The 14380-nt window shown below is 30.8% G+C and overlaps 4 protein-coding genes across 4 annotated transcripts; all 4 read right to left on the minus strand.

Moving 5' to 3' along the window:
• Positions 1-1211: 1211 nt before the first annotated feature.
• Positions 1212-3547, minus strand: LOC114941477 (odorant receptor 13a-like). The gene is made up of 3 exons (XM_029316480.2): positions 3254-3547; positions 2297-3008; positions 1212-1829 (listed from the first exon to the last, which is right to left on the minus strand). The coding sequence occupies exons 1-3, from the start codon at positions 3395-3397 to the stop codon at positions 1489-1491; spliced, it is 1197 nt and encodes a 398-aa protein (XP_029172313.1). The 5' UTR covers positions 3398-3547; the 3' UTR covers positions 1212-1488.
• A 1227-nt stretch (positions 3548-4774) lies between these two features.
• Positions 4775-6598, minus strand: LOC146721262 (odorant receptor 13a-like). Its single transcript, XM_085487213.1, has 4 exons — positions 6458-6598; positions 5879-6233; positions 5382-5750; positions 4775-5115 (listed from the first exon to the last, which is right to left on the minus strand). Exons 1-4 carry the CDS (start codon positions 6596-6598, stop codon positions 4775-4777), a joined length of 1206 nt encoding a protein of 401 aa, XP_085343339.1.
• Positions 6599-7144: 546 nt separating this feature from the next.
• LOC146721263 (odorant receptor 22c-like) lies at positions 7145-9183 on the minus strand. Its single transcript, XM_085487215.1, has 3 exons — positions 9032-9183; positions 8110-8821; positions 7145-7485 (listed from the first exon to the last, which is right to left on the minus strand). The coding sequence occupies exons 1-3, from the start codon at positions 9173-9175 to the stop codon at positions 7145-7147; spliced, it is 1197 nt and encodes a 398-aa protein (XP_085343341.1). The 5' UTR covers positions 9176-9183.
• A 1210-nt stretch (positions 9184-10393) lies between these two features.
• LOC114941482 (uncharacterized) lies at positions 10394-13208 on the minus strand. The gene is made up of 3 exons (XM_029316484.2): positions 13044-13208; positions 11593-12289; positions 10394-10734 (listed from the first exon to the last, which is right to left on the minus strand). The coding sequence occupies exons 1-3, from the start codon at positions 13191-13193 to the stop codon at positions 10394-10396; spliced, it is 1188 nt and encodes a 395-aa protein (XP_029172317.1). The 5' UTR covers positions 13194-13208.
• Between the last annotated feature and the right edge of the window lie 1172 nt (positions 13209-14380).

Raw genomic sequence — 14380 nt, forward strand, 5'->3', positions numbered from 1 at the left:
ATTTTACGATCACTCTACCGAGTTTTTCCAGCGTTTGCTTCTCTCTGAAGACTATTGTAACTCTTTGTCTCTCGACGATAACTGTATAGTTCAATGTCCGATTTGTGATAAATGCAAGTCGTATTTCTTACATTGTGACAACCCCTCGCGACGTGACGACTCTTTCTGGATTTCTTTCTGATTCATTATTCATACGAATTCTTCGGCATTATCTTCGACGATATGTACTAATTTTTAGAATAATAGACCTACAGTCGCTTAAATGTTTTATTTATTGATAAATAAAAAATCTGCGATTGCGAGGAAAAAAGAACGAGAGAGAAAGAAAGTGAACGAGGCAGAAAAAGATAAGTTGGACAATACTCTGAAATTATGGTTTTGTCATCCACTGAAACGACATCATACATTTCTTTTCCGAGAAATAAGTAAGAAAACAGCAAGCAAGGGAACATCATTTTTAATAAAAAATGTAACAGTGTGTTTCAAATAATAATAAGAAATATTTCTTTTACAGTACGCTAATAATTTAAAATCGTGTTGTCAGATTTTTCAATTTCTTCAGTAAAGAAAAAGTTACCTTTTCTGAGCGAATATTTTTTTCTAAAAAGGTAATGTAATAATAAATATAATATACAAAAATGCGAGGTATAAAATGGAAGAAATATTAAATATCTGTGAACGTTTGTGAAAAAAGAAAACTGGGATTGCCCGTGCAGTGGAAAAATGAAGAAGAAACTGGATAATCGATAAGTGCGATAGATATACACATTTTGAAACTGCATTACAATCGATATATCATTATAATATTAGATACAAGAAAAACATAATAAAAATATATAGAAGATATAGCTTTTTCTCGTGAAGAACAGCCAAGTACAATATTTTATGCTGCTATAAAATACAATTATTAATTAACACGTGTTATTTATAATTAATTAAACAATATATTTTAGTTTTTATATTATTAATATATTTCCTAGACATATATCATAAAAATATATAATTAAATTAATAATAAAGAATAGAGAGTAACTGTTTAAATATTAATGAATCTAATAAATCTAATCTTGATAGTTTTCATATGTCAAAACTTTAGCTATAATTATTATAAATAATAAAGAATCCAATTTGTTTTAATAGATGATGCAAAAGTCAAATTTTAGAATTAAATCATTTTCGTTGTCTTAATTACTACACAGAAGTTCATGTTCCAAAATGCTTTAATCAAATATATTTACGTCTTTTACAATATCAATCTTTGTATTACTTTGTTTTTTGCATATTTTAAAGTTTGCCATATATACATATAAACACATACACATATTGCCGTTTTATTGTGATTATTTCAGTAATCTTGGCACTATATAATATCAAATAATAGGTGATATAGTCATTGAATTTTTAATTTAAAAAAAATATTAGAATTTTTTTAAAGCAAATTATACGATGATATATTAAAATATTTTCTTCTTTATTCTTAAAAATATCTCACGTGTCCAGCATTACCCTTAACACGGACAAATACGAAGCGGAAGCCTTCAGAATTTCTTTAAAACTCTGGAAATTTATTGCTAGAAGTTTTCCTGCAGTTAACTGATGGGGATTAGCTGCGCGAAGTATCATTAATGGCAAATCTTTCATCACACTTATATCAAAATTATACCATGGTGTCTCATAAATAGCGTAGGCAAGTTCTTGCGATTGAAACTCCAATGTTTGTCCGGCGAAGCAATAGATAAAAAGTTGTACCAGCAGCACGACGATGAAAAGAAGATGTTTCATAGCGGCAAATGTATTGTTTATAGAAAGTGTGAGAATTAATTGGAAACCTGAAATATATGTACAATGATGAATTAAATGAATAATGAGTTTAGAAAATTTTTTCTACAAAGTTTTGAGTATTTAAAATATCAATATACATGTATATACATATATCATTCACATAAAAATTTTTATATAATAATTTTATATAGCTATTATTAAAATAGTTTTACAAAAAAATTTTTTTTAAACATAAGAATAACAAAAGTTTTATTTCCAATATAATTTTCTCATGCTGAATATGATTCCAATATTTAAATTTATTATAAGTTTAAAAAATTTGCAGTTAAAAATGCAAAACCAAACTATTTTAATATCAATATCTTGTTATATTAGCTACATTATGTGAAGTGTCGGAGAAGTTTATTGCAATCAAATATATGCACATGTATATATCTATGTGCTTATATTTGCGTGTTTAAATTTAATTATTATTTTATTTTAAAATAAGTCTTTTATTCTTAAAATAAGTTACCTTCGACGCATAAAAGCATGACACTCATTAACAGCTGCGATAAAATGACCAAGCTATATGCTTTTTGCAGATTATGCGCCAGATCTATGAGACGGTGATGTTTCTTTAACAGGATACTAAGTTTATTGTGGGAAAGCGATTGTTTGTTATTTATTTCAATAAAGTCCATTCGCAAAACCTCGAATTGTCCGCACACATGCATCGTAAGATCGAAGAAGAACCCGTCGTTTCCACACTGTGAGATACAGTTGACAAGGATTTGTAGCGTCTGCAGGACTTCAATGAAGAAGTAAGCGAAGAATGTATATGTTTCAAACACACAATAGGCCGCTAAAAGCAATCTTCTTTCGCTCGTTTGATTGTAAGTCTCCTTTTCCAAGGAAATCCAGGGTAGATCGAAATTAGCGAATATAAGGGACGAAAAAAGGAACACGCAGGAGGCGCAACCAAGATAAAAAAATACCAACGAGCCAAATCTACCTGTGCGAGCGTATTTTAGCATTATATCACGTGAGCGAGGAGTCTTGACAAAAGTCCAATCGTGAATGATGGCTTGCACCAGAATCAATTTATGTCTCCAAGTCACACGATGCAAGAGCAGTTTCGATATGCTAATCACGGATGAGGAGGCTGATAGAAAAGCGTCGAAAGCATCCTCGTAACCATGACAATGTCGAATGACTTCCAGTGATAGGCTGACTGTTGCAGTCATCTGGTTCATAAAAATTAAATTGATGCATTCAATCTTTATGCGAGTATTTTATTTTTGTCAAATTATATAATGTGTAGTGTATGCAATTATTTAGGATTTTATTTCAGCTTTTATGCAGTAAAATATCAAGATTCTCAAGATAAGAGACACATAAATAGAACTAAAATTCGATGACAAGAAAATAACTGAAAGAACTGAAGATATTAATTATTTTAATAATTATTTAATAAATTATCATAACTTACCTCCACCATTGTTGATATAAACCATCGAATTCTAGAGAATACATTTTCTTCATTCAAGACCCAGAGTCCCAGTATACCAAGGAGATATTTATAAAGCGTCAAAACATATGCAGTTTCAGCATTCCATTGCGTAGGCGAACTCATTTTCAAGTTCTTTAAAACAGATTATTTTGCACAATTTCTTCAATTATTATTTTCTCTGAGACATATATTTTACAATATTTCTGTGAAGTTTCTCTCCCATTTGCTTCTCTTTGATTGTAGCTCTTTGTCTCTCCACGATAACCACATCGTTCGATATCCGATTTGTTATAAATGCAAGTCGCATTTGTTATGCTGCGACAACCCCCTCGCTACTATCTCTGGATTTTTTCCCATCTATTATTCATATGAATTCTTCGACTATCACGATTTCTTGGAAAATAAAAGTATAGTTTGCATTTGCATTTGTGTTTGTACAAATTATACGGTTGCGACATCATCTTCGACGATATACTAATTTTTAGAATAATAGACTTACAGTCGTTTAAGTGTTCTATTTGTTGATAAATAAAAAATCTACAATTGGAGGAAAAAAACGAGAGAGAATGAAAGGGAAAAGTTGGACAATCCTCTGAAATTATGGTTTTGTCATCTACAAAAAAGGGTTCTTACATTTCTTTCTAGACAAATAAGCAAGAGGGCAGCAAACAAGAGAATATTATAAAAAATGTAACAAATTGAAGAAAATTTGATGCCATTATTATACAAGTATTGCATATCAAATAATAATGAGAACAATTTCTTTCATAGTATGCTAATAATTTATGATCGTGTTGTCAGATCTTTAAATTTCTCCAGTAAAAAAAGTTATCGTTTCTGATAAAATATTTCTTCGTGAAAATACATTATAATAATAAAATATAATATACAAAGAATGCGGTAAAGTGAAAAAAATATTAGATATCTATAACATGTTTGTGGAAATACAGAACGTAAAAATAAAAATGATAAAAAATTGCGCTTTCTTTAAAAAAGAAAATAGATACATTATTTTATGGCGCAATAAAATACTATTATATTAATTTAAAATTTGTTTGTAATTAATTAAATTATATATTTTATCGATATATTAAAAAAAAATATTACAAAAATATATCATAAAATTTAAAAGATCTGAGTAACTGTTTAAATAATAATAAGTATAAATATCTTATGTTAATAATTTATGTACCTCGAAATAAAATTAGATATGAATATCATAAATAACAGAGAATCAATTTTTTTAATCAAACCGTGCAAATAATTTACATCAACTAAATAATTTTAAAATATCTGAATTACTACACGGAGAGAGAAGTGCATGTCTCAAAAATACTTTAATTAAATATTTGCATTCTTTACAATATAAATCTTTATATAATATTGTTTTTTACATATTTTAAATATTTCCATACACATACAAACACATTCACACACAAGCACACACACACACACACACACATATTGAGACGTAGGCATTGCATTCACTCAAATTGAAAATTATTTTGTTAGTGCTATTCGTAGAACGGAAATATACGAAGCTGCTGTCTTGAGAATATACATCATTGTTTCGCGATTAACGTAGAAAAATTTTCCACCAGTAAAACGAAACGGAATGCTTGACCTCATCATTGCGAAGTTCAGGTCCTTCATCAGCGCTGAAGGAAGCGTGAACCAGGAAGTTGCGTATAACGCATAAAATATACCTTCACTTTCCCTTTGCAGGAAATCACCACCATAAGTAAGTACCAATGATTCCATTAATAAATAGTTTAAGACTAGACTACTCTTCGCCACTTCAATGTGATTGTTTTCCTTTAGGCACAAATTTACACGTAATCCTAAATGGAAAATTTTTGATTTAAAAAATAGAACAGGAGGCAAAATATTTTTAATGTGACATGTGTAATTAATTTAATAAATAATATTTAAAAAAATATTTTTAATAATATAAATATAATATTTATATATTTATTACATAGTATATTTATTTTTAAATATGTATATTTTTTATATCAATTATTTACATTAATATGTATATATATATATATTAGACATTTTATATAAATTCATGTAATAAGAAAAATAAATTTTTTTTATACGTTACCTAACAATGCAAGCATAATCGTCACCGTCACGAGTTGGATTAGTATAAAAAGGTTGAAGGAGTCTTCCAAATTTTGATAATATTCCATTAGCTGGCTGTGCCTGTTAACCAAGCCGATGAACTTTTTTCGATAATTTGCATCAGTGTTTGGCTCGTTTGCGAATGTTTGAAATTTATTTCTGAGCACCTCGAGCTGACCAGCGAGATGTACGGTGACATTGAAGAAAAAGCTATCTACGACACATTGCACCGTACATATTATGGACGTTTGAACAATTTGAATAGCGAGTATTATAACATATTGCGAGCCAGTGATCGATTTACTTAATGGGCCACATGGAATCAGGAGTATCCAATTTGTTGTATTAGCTGCACACCATGAGAATACAAGTATAATATGTTGCTTATGTAATATATCTTAATATACAATTAAATTTAAGAAATTAAGTCAATGAAAAATAATAGTATACTGATAAATATAGAAACAAATTTGATACCATCTAATAAATTCGAATCGGTGAAGAATATCTGTTTCAGATTTATAAATATGATTACTGATACGTAAATAGAAAAACATCCACCGGCCGAGTATAGTAACATAAGAGTGAGTACTCTGGCTCTGTAAGCATATTTTTTCATAATCTTTCGAGTTTCCTTGTCGTCCTTAACAGACAACCAATCATCGATAGCACCATTAATGTTTATATTTAGTTTTTTTTTACTGAGACCGATACACATATTTTTTATGATTCCAAGTATCGCGGACACGAAATATAGTATATCTTCTATGCCTGTATCTGCGTTCTGTTTGCTCGATGTAAGATCCAACAGCACAAAGGGTATTATCATAATCTAAATAATAATGTTTTGACTTAAAATGTACGTTTGCGTAAATATTGATAAGCATAACAATAATAAACAACTTTTATATGTTATAATAAAGCATAAAATAGATAAAAATTAAAATAAAAATTAGTAAAACAGAAAATATATTTTTTCACTATCATAAAAAAAGTGACAAAATTATTATGTCAATTCCTTTTTCTCATATATATTTCATTCAGATGACAACGTACCTGTGCAATAATAGAGAAGCCCCATCGTATCTTTGTGAATAGCGTCGACGTTTGCAATGGCCACAAGCCGTATATTCCTAAGAATATTCTATGAGTGGAGAAAACGTAGGCGATGTCGTCGTTCCAACGTTCGGCCGACATTGTGGGATAGGAACAACTTGAATAACTACCCCATTGGAAAGCACTTTGTTCAATAGTTAGAAATAAAAATTTGCCAATTTAACATCGATTTATGATCATTTTGTCAAGCATTATCGTGAATTATCAACCGCGCCCCATTAGTTTATTATCCAGATGAACTTATATTTTATTAGCCACTTTGTACTCTTCTTAGGCAGGTAAGATAAGTACGAAAAGAGATCGGTGTCTTTACACTGCCAACTCATACGAAACAGCGAAGAATTTGATAAGGAACGTATATATTTTTATCCACGTGTCGATTGAAGTGTAGAATTGTGCGTTTTAACATTTATTTCATTACAATAGTGGTATAAATATAAACATTCAATCTTTGATTATGCTATATTCTTATCTAATGTTTGGCAAAATACGTTATCGATATCATACATACAAGACTGTTGATGCGCATACAAGATGAAATAAATTACAAAAAAAGAAATATAACGCGCACAATCGAAGATACCTCAGTCACAATTTATAATCGTGTGTGTTCAACCGTATTATTTTTTATCCTTCCATCATCACTCTGAGAACGGAGAGGTAGGAGCCTGTAGCTTTCAAGATCTCTTTGAAGGAAAAGAAATTCATAGGTATGAATTTCCCAGCCGTTATTTGATGAGGAATCACTCCTCGTAACATTACCATCGGCAGATTTTTCATTATTTTCACGTCGAAATCGTACCACGGACTGTCGTAAGCACTATACGCGAGTTTCTTACTTATAAATTCCAATTGATCGCCAGCGTAGCAATAGAGGTACAGTTGCACCATCATTGTCAAAATCAAGACAACGTGTTTGATCACTGCCATATTATCATTTAATTTCAACGAAATTAACAATTGCATACCTGAAAGTAAGTCTTAAATTATTATATATAAATATATGTTTTTATATTTCTGTCAATAATTTAGTAATATAGAATATTTAATAGAATAAAATATCAATAGAGTATCATTGCAAAATTTATAAAACATTTTTGACTTCTAAGAACTTTTCAATATTTGTCAATAATAAGTTTAGCAATTCTTTATGAGTAGACACGTTCGCTTTTCGAGCTCGTTTATCTTCGGAATATTTAAATGTTTTTACTTTGAAAGTGATTTATTTTGGTATTTTTTCTTCCAACTCTTTAAAACTTCCTCTAGAAATCTTTATTCAAAGTCTCGATGCATTAAGTTTTTTATATTTTTACAATTTAAAAATTTTGAAGCGATGAAAAAATCAAGTAACATAAAAGAGAAAACTTAAATAATTTAATCGTAGATAACAATATGCAATTATAACATCATATTAAAATTGTTGGATATATTTCATTAAATTGCATTGAAAGTATTTTACTTTTTTTACTCTTTTTTACCCATTTTTACCCTCTTATTTTTTAGTTAAATAGAAATTACACATTTGTTATGCACTACTATAAATACGTAAGCAAAACTTAACATAATAATGTAAAAAGAAGCATAAAAAATACCTTCCACGCATAGCAACAGTACACTCATCAATGTCTGCGCAAAGATGGCCATATTGAAAGCGTATTCGAGACTGTCGGCCATTCTTATCAGATGGCAATGTCTGCCGATCAACATCCGCATTTTTTTCTTGCAGATCCGTTCGTTCACTTCAATATCGGCAAAGTCCATCTGGAGTACCTCGAACTGTCCGCATAGGTGCATCGTGAGACCGAAGAAGAAGCCGTCGTTCCCGCAATGCGAGGTGGCGTTGACGAAGATCTGCGCCACTTGTAATAGTAGGATGCAGCTGTGGGCGATCCCGGGCAGCGATCCGAATACGCAGTAAGTCGCCAAGAAATATGTTGGTATCACGGTGTCGTTTTCGTTCGGCTTGGATGCGTTCAGCCAGGGTATCAGGCTGTCGAACGGCACGGCCATGAAGAGAAACGACACGCCCGACGCGTAGCCCAGATACAACATTGCCAGAGACACGGTTCTGCCGACGTTGGCGTACCTCGTCATGACCTCCCGTCGTGGTGCATCTTTGGATGTCGACCAGTCGTCAACAAGGGAGGTTACCAGGATGTAGGTGTGCTTCCAAGTGATCCGGACGACAAGTAGCTTGGAAAGGCTGACGACAGACGAGAGATCCATTAAAAAGGCCTCCATCATATCCTCGGTACCGAGGCACTGCCAGTACGCTTCCAGAGACAGACTGCCGATAGTACTGATCTAATCGCCGGAGGGGATCGCGTTAATTCGCGCAACGCTCTCTTTCATTTTAATCTCTAATTATTCGAAAATTTTAAACATCCAGATGTTTTTATAAAAAAAACTACAAGCAAAGATATGAACAGGAATAACAACACCGAGACATATATTTAGTTTTATTTAAAATTATTTTGTGTTAATTATATAAATAATTAATTTTTCGACACTTACCTGGATCAAAATAGCTAAGACGCACAGTGCGATGGATTTTTTTTCTCCCGCATTTAAGGGCCAAACTCCAATTATACCAAGAACTTTTTCATAAATATTTATAGCACGCTGAGTTCCCTCGTTCCACTCTCTTGTTTTTTTCATAATTAAGAATTCTCGATACTTCTTTAAGAATCTCTAAGAATTAATTTAAAAGATCAAAATAAAAAACAAAAATTCAAAAACTATTGAAAATAGAATGCAAATAAAAAGAATACAATTTTATCATTACATAAACACAACATCAATAGTATAGATACAAATAGTATTTTAATAAGAAAAAATTCAGATATATTGCATTTGACATCAACCTAATCAAGAATTAAAGTTGGTTTATTCTCCTATTGCAAATAATTATTACGCGCAAAAGAGTTGAACAAAATTAAGATATACCAATTTGAATAAAATTTATTCAATTTCCTTTCTCTACACGTGACTTCATCAAACTGGAGCCCTACTGAGGCACGCGACGAGCAAAGTCACCTTGCCAGCCATCGAGGTCGAAGCGGAGGCGTCTTTCTTTGATCTTTTATTCACGCAAGGAATAGTCACGCGGAACCAGAACGCAACAAAATCACATGTTTCTGTGATCGACGACTGTCTTACTAAGTTTTGAACCTTTACCGATTACAGACTCTACTGAGAATATACGTATGTAACAAATGTGCATTCGCGATATGCAATGCAGTGTAACGCATGTGTCTCTTTTATTTGGAGCAGGAATATTGAAAGGCGTACGAAAATTAATAATGCATTGCAATCCGTCGTGCTTGTAGCCGAAATCAAAGAGTTATATTGTACGCATCGATTTTTCAACACGCGATCTCGTGTACTGTGGAACGTCAGTCGATCATTTTACATTGCTTGCATGAGTCGCAATTGAAATAAGAAAGGATAAATGATATAAAATATTGCATATTTTTAAGAGAAAAATCGAAATTTTTTTCAAAATAACTATATAATTCAAAATAACTATATAACCGTATTATATCAGTATGCGTATATTATACACATATTTCGGTAGCAAACGGGTGCTAAAGTCATCTCTGTATGCGATCTAACAAAAATCATTCTTCAACATATAAATATTTAATATTGATGTGTGAATAATATAATACATTAATATTTTTAAGTGTAAAATAATATATCATGTAGTATATAATTATATAAAATATATAATAATAATTCATGTATAATATATATGGATATTTTTAAAACTAAAATATGATTGACATAATTTATTTTAAATTATCTTTTAAACTGCTTTACAAAGTAAATAATTAATATTTTCTATACACAATTTTTTATAAGGATAAAAATAATTTATTCATTCAACATGACACGCAGAACCGAGAGATATGACGCTGTGGACTTCAAAATATCTTTGAACATAATCATGTTCATGGGCAAAAATTTTCCGGCTGTCAATTGATGTGGAATACTGGCTCGCATTAGAATAATATGAAAGTCTCTGGCTACATTGGCTGGCAGCTCATACCAATGGCAGTCGTAAGTGGCATATGACAGCGCGGTACTTCTCATCTCCAAACAGTCACCCGCGAACGTATAAAATGACAGTTGGATTATCATGAGAAATAAAATGCTAACGTTATGCACAATCATAGATAGATTGCCAAGACGTAATGACACGATTAGCATAAAACCTGTGAAAAATATTATTGTAATGTTTATATCCAAAGTTTGAGAGATTCTATATTTTATTGCAAACATTGCAAATTGCCAGGTAAATTAAAGCCATAAATATATTTGCAAATTATAAGCTATTTCGTTATAAATTCGTAAGATAATTACTATGATTTCTCTCTTTATACAATAACTGATTCGATAAAGTTTAAAATTAAATTCAAAACTGAATTTGCAAAGAACTTTGCCCATTTTTATAGGAGTTTTTGGGCCTCCCGAATCCAGGGATGAGACATATACAAGTTATGACATTATGAGAGGATTGAGATGCTAATGTCCAAAACATCCATCAGTCGTTAAGATATTATCAATTTTGGTGTATAAAGTGTATTTATTTTGTTACTATGCTTTTAAGTTTAATAACCTGATAATTTTTTATTTTTCGAGAATTCTTGTTTTTTGTATTCATCTTTTCCTAAAGATTTTTTTACGTATAAGATACCTCCTCGTGCAAGTACTTCTTGAACTGATGGTAAAAATGGTGCTCGTACTGTAGACTGTTGTTATCATATCATATCGATTATTAAGGATAGGATTATCTAGGATATGCTAAATATCTTTTTCAGAAAGTACAGATATCCTCTGAGCACAATAATGACGTATTTGTTGTCTTGAATAGCTCTGATAATAGTTATAAAAAATGACATCATTAAGAGGTCAAAACAATTTCTGGCAAGGACTTAAAACTATTTTTTTAAATACCATTATTATTTAGAAAAATATGTATATATTTGATGACTGAGAGGAGATCCAAAATGGGCGAAGTTCCCTGTTTTTGTAATTTCTCTGATTTATGTATATATTTAAAGGCGCATTACCATCTATACACATGAGAGTGCTGGTGACGAACAGATACATCAAAATGTTTGCATTGAACGACTCCTCCATACAGTTGGCCAAGCGGATAAGCTGGCAGTGCCTCTGGACCGCTTCGGCTATCGCGCGATGCGCTTCGTTGACCCTGAATTTGGACAGCTTGACGCTCAACGCATCGAACTGGGAGCACAAATACATGGCCAGTCCGAAGAAGAAACTGGTGGTACCGAAGGTCGATATTCCGGTGATAAACATTTGCATCGCCTGAACGATCATAAACATCTGACGCGACGACTCGCTTCGAAACACGCAGGACTCGTGCTTAGAAATGCGGTCCTCGTGGCTCGTGTTTGCACTGTCGATCTCGTTATTATGCTTTTTTCCAGTAATCATCGATATCGCCATAGAGACGTAAACACCCACTATGATGCCCACCAGAATGAAGGTGAGCGTCGTCACGCGCGTTGACATCGTCGCGTACTTCTTCATGATCCAGCGCACTTTCTTATCCTTCTGCGATGCCCAATCGTCCGTCATGGAGGTGACTATTTCGAGTAATTCCTCTCGATGAATTCGCGGTGTGATTAGCCTTGTAAGGGCTAACGCGGCAGCTGAACCGGTTGTTATCGAATCAAAGGATTGTTTCGCGCCGTTACAATGGAGGTAAATTTCGGTAATATATACGCACATCGGTATTACCTTAAAGTTACAATAAAAATTATCTGTATATTGTAACGTAGATTATAATATTTAAATTATAATCTGCATTATAATATTTGCTAGCACACATAAAATAATAATTTATCTATATAAAAAATATATATATGTATATTAAATTACACTTATATAATTAATAATAAAAATTAATATAATATTTAAATTATAATCTGCATTATAATATTTGCTAGCACACATAAAATAATAATTTATCTATATAAAAAATATATATATGTATATTAAATTACACTTATATAATAAATAATAAAAATTATTTAATTTTAGATCTACGTTAATTAGCCTAATGTGTTTCAAAATTATTTTAATTATAAACTTAATCATTTCCGCACTGAAGTATAGAAAATTCTAAAAACATGAAACATTCATGCTTTGCAGTTTTAAATTTATTCTTTTCGTGTAAACCATTTTCGATTTCGTTGGCAGGTGATAATTACGTGTAAACAATTTTCTTCTCTACATAACTGTAGTATTTAATAAAAAAAGATAATTACATAAGTTTTTCAATTCTCGCATTATAAGAAAAAAAACACATTTACTGGAAATCTTTAGTACAAGTGTAAAAAATGCATAGCTATATTTAATGATTTCATGTGATATTAATATTTGCTCATATTAATATTAATCAATGTAATTGTATTTTCTTAAATTTTATGAAAACAAAGTGTGAGAGATTAAAAAGTGTTCGTAATAAATAGCTTGTTTAACGAATACTTGCTTCCAAAAATACCGCAATGATCCATCTAAGATCCATGAAGAGATTTTTTTTCTTCACGGGCCAAATGCCAATGCAGCACATTGCAAACTTGGGCACCGACAGCATGGTGCCTCCGTGGAAGATCATTCTGAATCCCAGGACTTCCGTCATAAATGTGCATCGGGTCAAAGCACGCTGAAGTCCGCGATCTTTTTTCGAAGATACCATCATGCATTGTGCATCTTTTATTCGCGTGCGACCGCTTCCAGCCGTGCTGACTTTTCGCAGAGCACGATGGAATGTATCAGAAATCTTTTCTTCAAGAAAAAAATTGCATAAATGTCGCAATCTAGAAAAAACCGCTACCTTGATATATGAATATTATCTTATATTCATTATAGTCTCTCTGTTGTTTCTTTTTTTTTCTCTTATAAAAATATTTAAATCTTGAAACATTTGCGTATCATTCTCATAGGATACAGTAATATATATATAGATATATATCACTTATACGTCTATATGTCAACACGCAGAAAAGTTGGACTTTTTTCTCTATAATTTCTTATTTCTTATTTATAGACAGTGAATTCAAATGACTTTTTTCCAGTAAAATAGAGACGTTGAAAAATTCCAATGTATTTGTTACGATTATACATGTAATATTTATATTTATAAATTTAAGTCATATTACACAATATCGCTGATGGTTAAAAGTATTAAACTCTAACTGTATGTTACTGCAGATTATATAATATTGCATTATCTATTTATAAAGCGCAGTATATGTTTTTGTTGCATAAAAAAACGTTAGTCGCATTAATTCTCTTTTGCAGTTGTATTATTCCAAAGAAAATAGTTCTTTATTAAAAAGTTTTCGTTTGTTGCGTTTGCAAAAATTGTTTTAACACATTTATATAATTTAACAGATATATAATTAATAACTTTTTACTTAAGACAAATTACATAAAATATATAATATATAATAGCAAGTTAACTAAAAATTGATATTATATCACGACTTCTAATTGGTCAAACGTTTCTTTAGGAAAACAAACATAAAGAAATTGAATTAAAAAATTATGTATAATTAAAATTACATAAAAAATAAAATAAAAAAGTAAATAAAATAATAAACAGATTTTTGTACTTAAAAAATTAAATAAAAAAGAGTAGAATCAAAAAGCAAATAAAATCAAGAAATAATAAAAGAGATAAAAAATAAAATAAAAAAATTATGTAATTAAAAAGTTACGAATCAGTTAAAATTACGTTATATCGTGCAGAAATCATACATCGTCTTGGTATTTAGAATTATAAAGATCGGTACATTGAACGGTACATTCCCTAATTCTTTGCAG

Source organism: Nylanderia fulva, unplaced genomic scaffold (genome assembly GCF_048542155.1).
Source record: "Nylanderia fulva isolate GAGA-0341 unplaced genomic scaffold, ASM4854215v1 Scaffold51, whole genome shotgun sequence".
Taxonomy (NCBI): Eukaryota; Metazoa; Arthropoda; class Insecta; order Hymenoptera; family Formicidae; genus Nylanderia; species Nylanderia fulva.

Bases quoted from the DNA above. Each gene is read 5' to 3' on its own strand.
- LOC114941477 (XM_029316480.2), bottom strand. From the start codon at position 3,397: ATGAGTTCGCCTACGCAATGGAATGCTGAAACTGCATATGTTTTGACG. The intron at 3,009-3,253 runs GTAAGTTATGAT...TTTATGAACCAG, and splicing joins TTATATCAACAATGGTGGAG to ATGACTGCAACAGTCAGCCT. The intron at 1,830-2,296 runs GTAACTTATTTT...CATATATTTCAG, and splicing joins CATGCTTTTATGCGTCGAAG to GTTTCCAATTAATTCTCACA.
- LOC146721262 (XM_085487213.1), bottom strand. From the start codon at position 6,598: ATGTCGGCCGAACGTTGGAACGACGACATCGCCTACGTTTTCTCCACT. The intron at 6,234-6,457 runs GTACGTTGTCAT...ATTATTATTTAG, and splicing joins GCTTCTCTATTATTGCACAG to ATTATGATAATACCCTTTGT. The intron at 5,116-5,381 runs GTAACGTATAAA...TTTTCCATTTAG, and splicing joins GATTATGCTTGCATTGTTAG to GATTACGTGTAAATTTGTGC.
- LOC146721263 (XM_085487215.1), bottom strand. From the start codon at position 9,175: ATGAAAAAAACAAGAGAGTGGAACGAGGGAACTCAGCGTGCTATAAAT. The intron at 8,822-9,031 runs GTAAGTGTCGAA...TCCGGCGATTAG, and splicing joins TCTTAGCTATTTTGATCCAG to ATCAGTACTATCGGCAGTCT. The intron at 7,486-8,109 runs GTATTTTTTATG...ACTTACTTTCAG, and splicing joins ACTGTTGCTATGCGTGGAAG to GTATGCAATTGTTAATTTCG.
- LOC114941482 (XM_029316484.2), bottom strand. From the start codon at position 13,193: ATGACGGAAGTCCTGGGATTCAGAATGATCTTCCACGGAGGCACCATG. The intron at 12,290-13,043 runs GCAAGTATTCGT...TGTAACTTTAAG, and splicing joins TCATTGCGGTATTTTTGGAA to GTAATACCGATGTGCGTATA. The intron at 10,735-11,592 runs GTAATGCGCCTT...TATTTTTCACAG, and splicing joins CACTCTCATGTGTATAGATG to GTTTTATGCTAATCGTGTCA.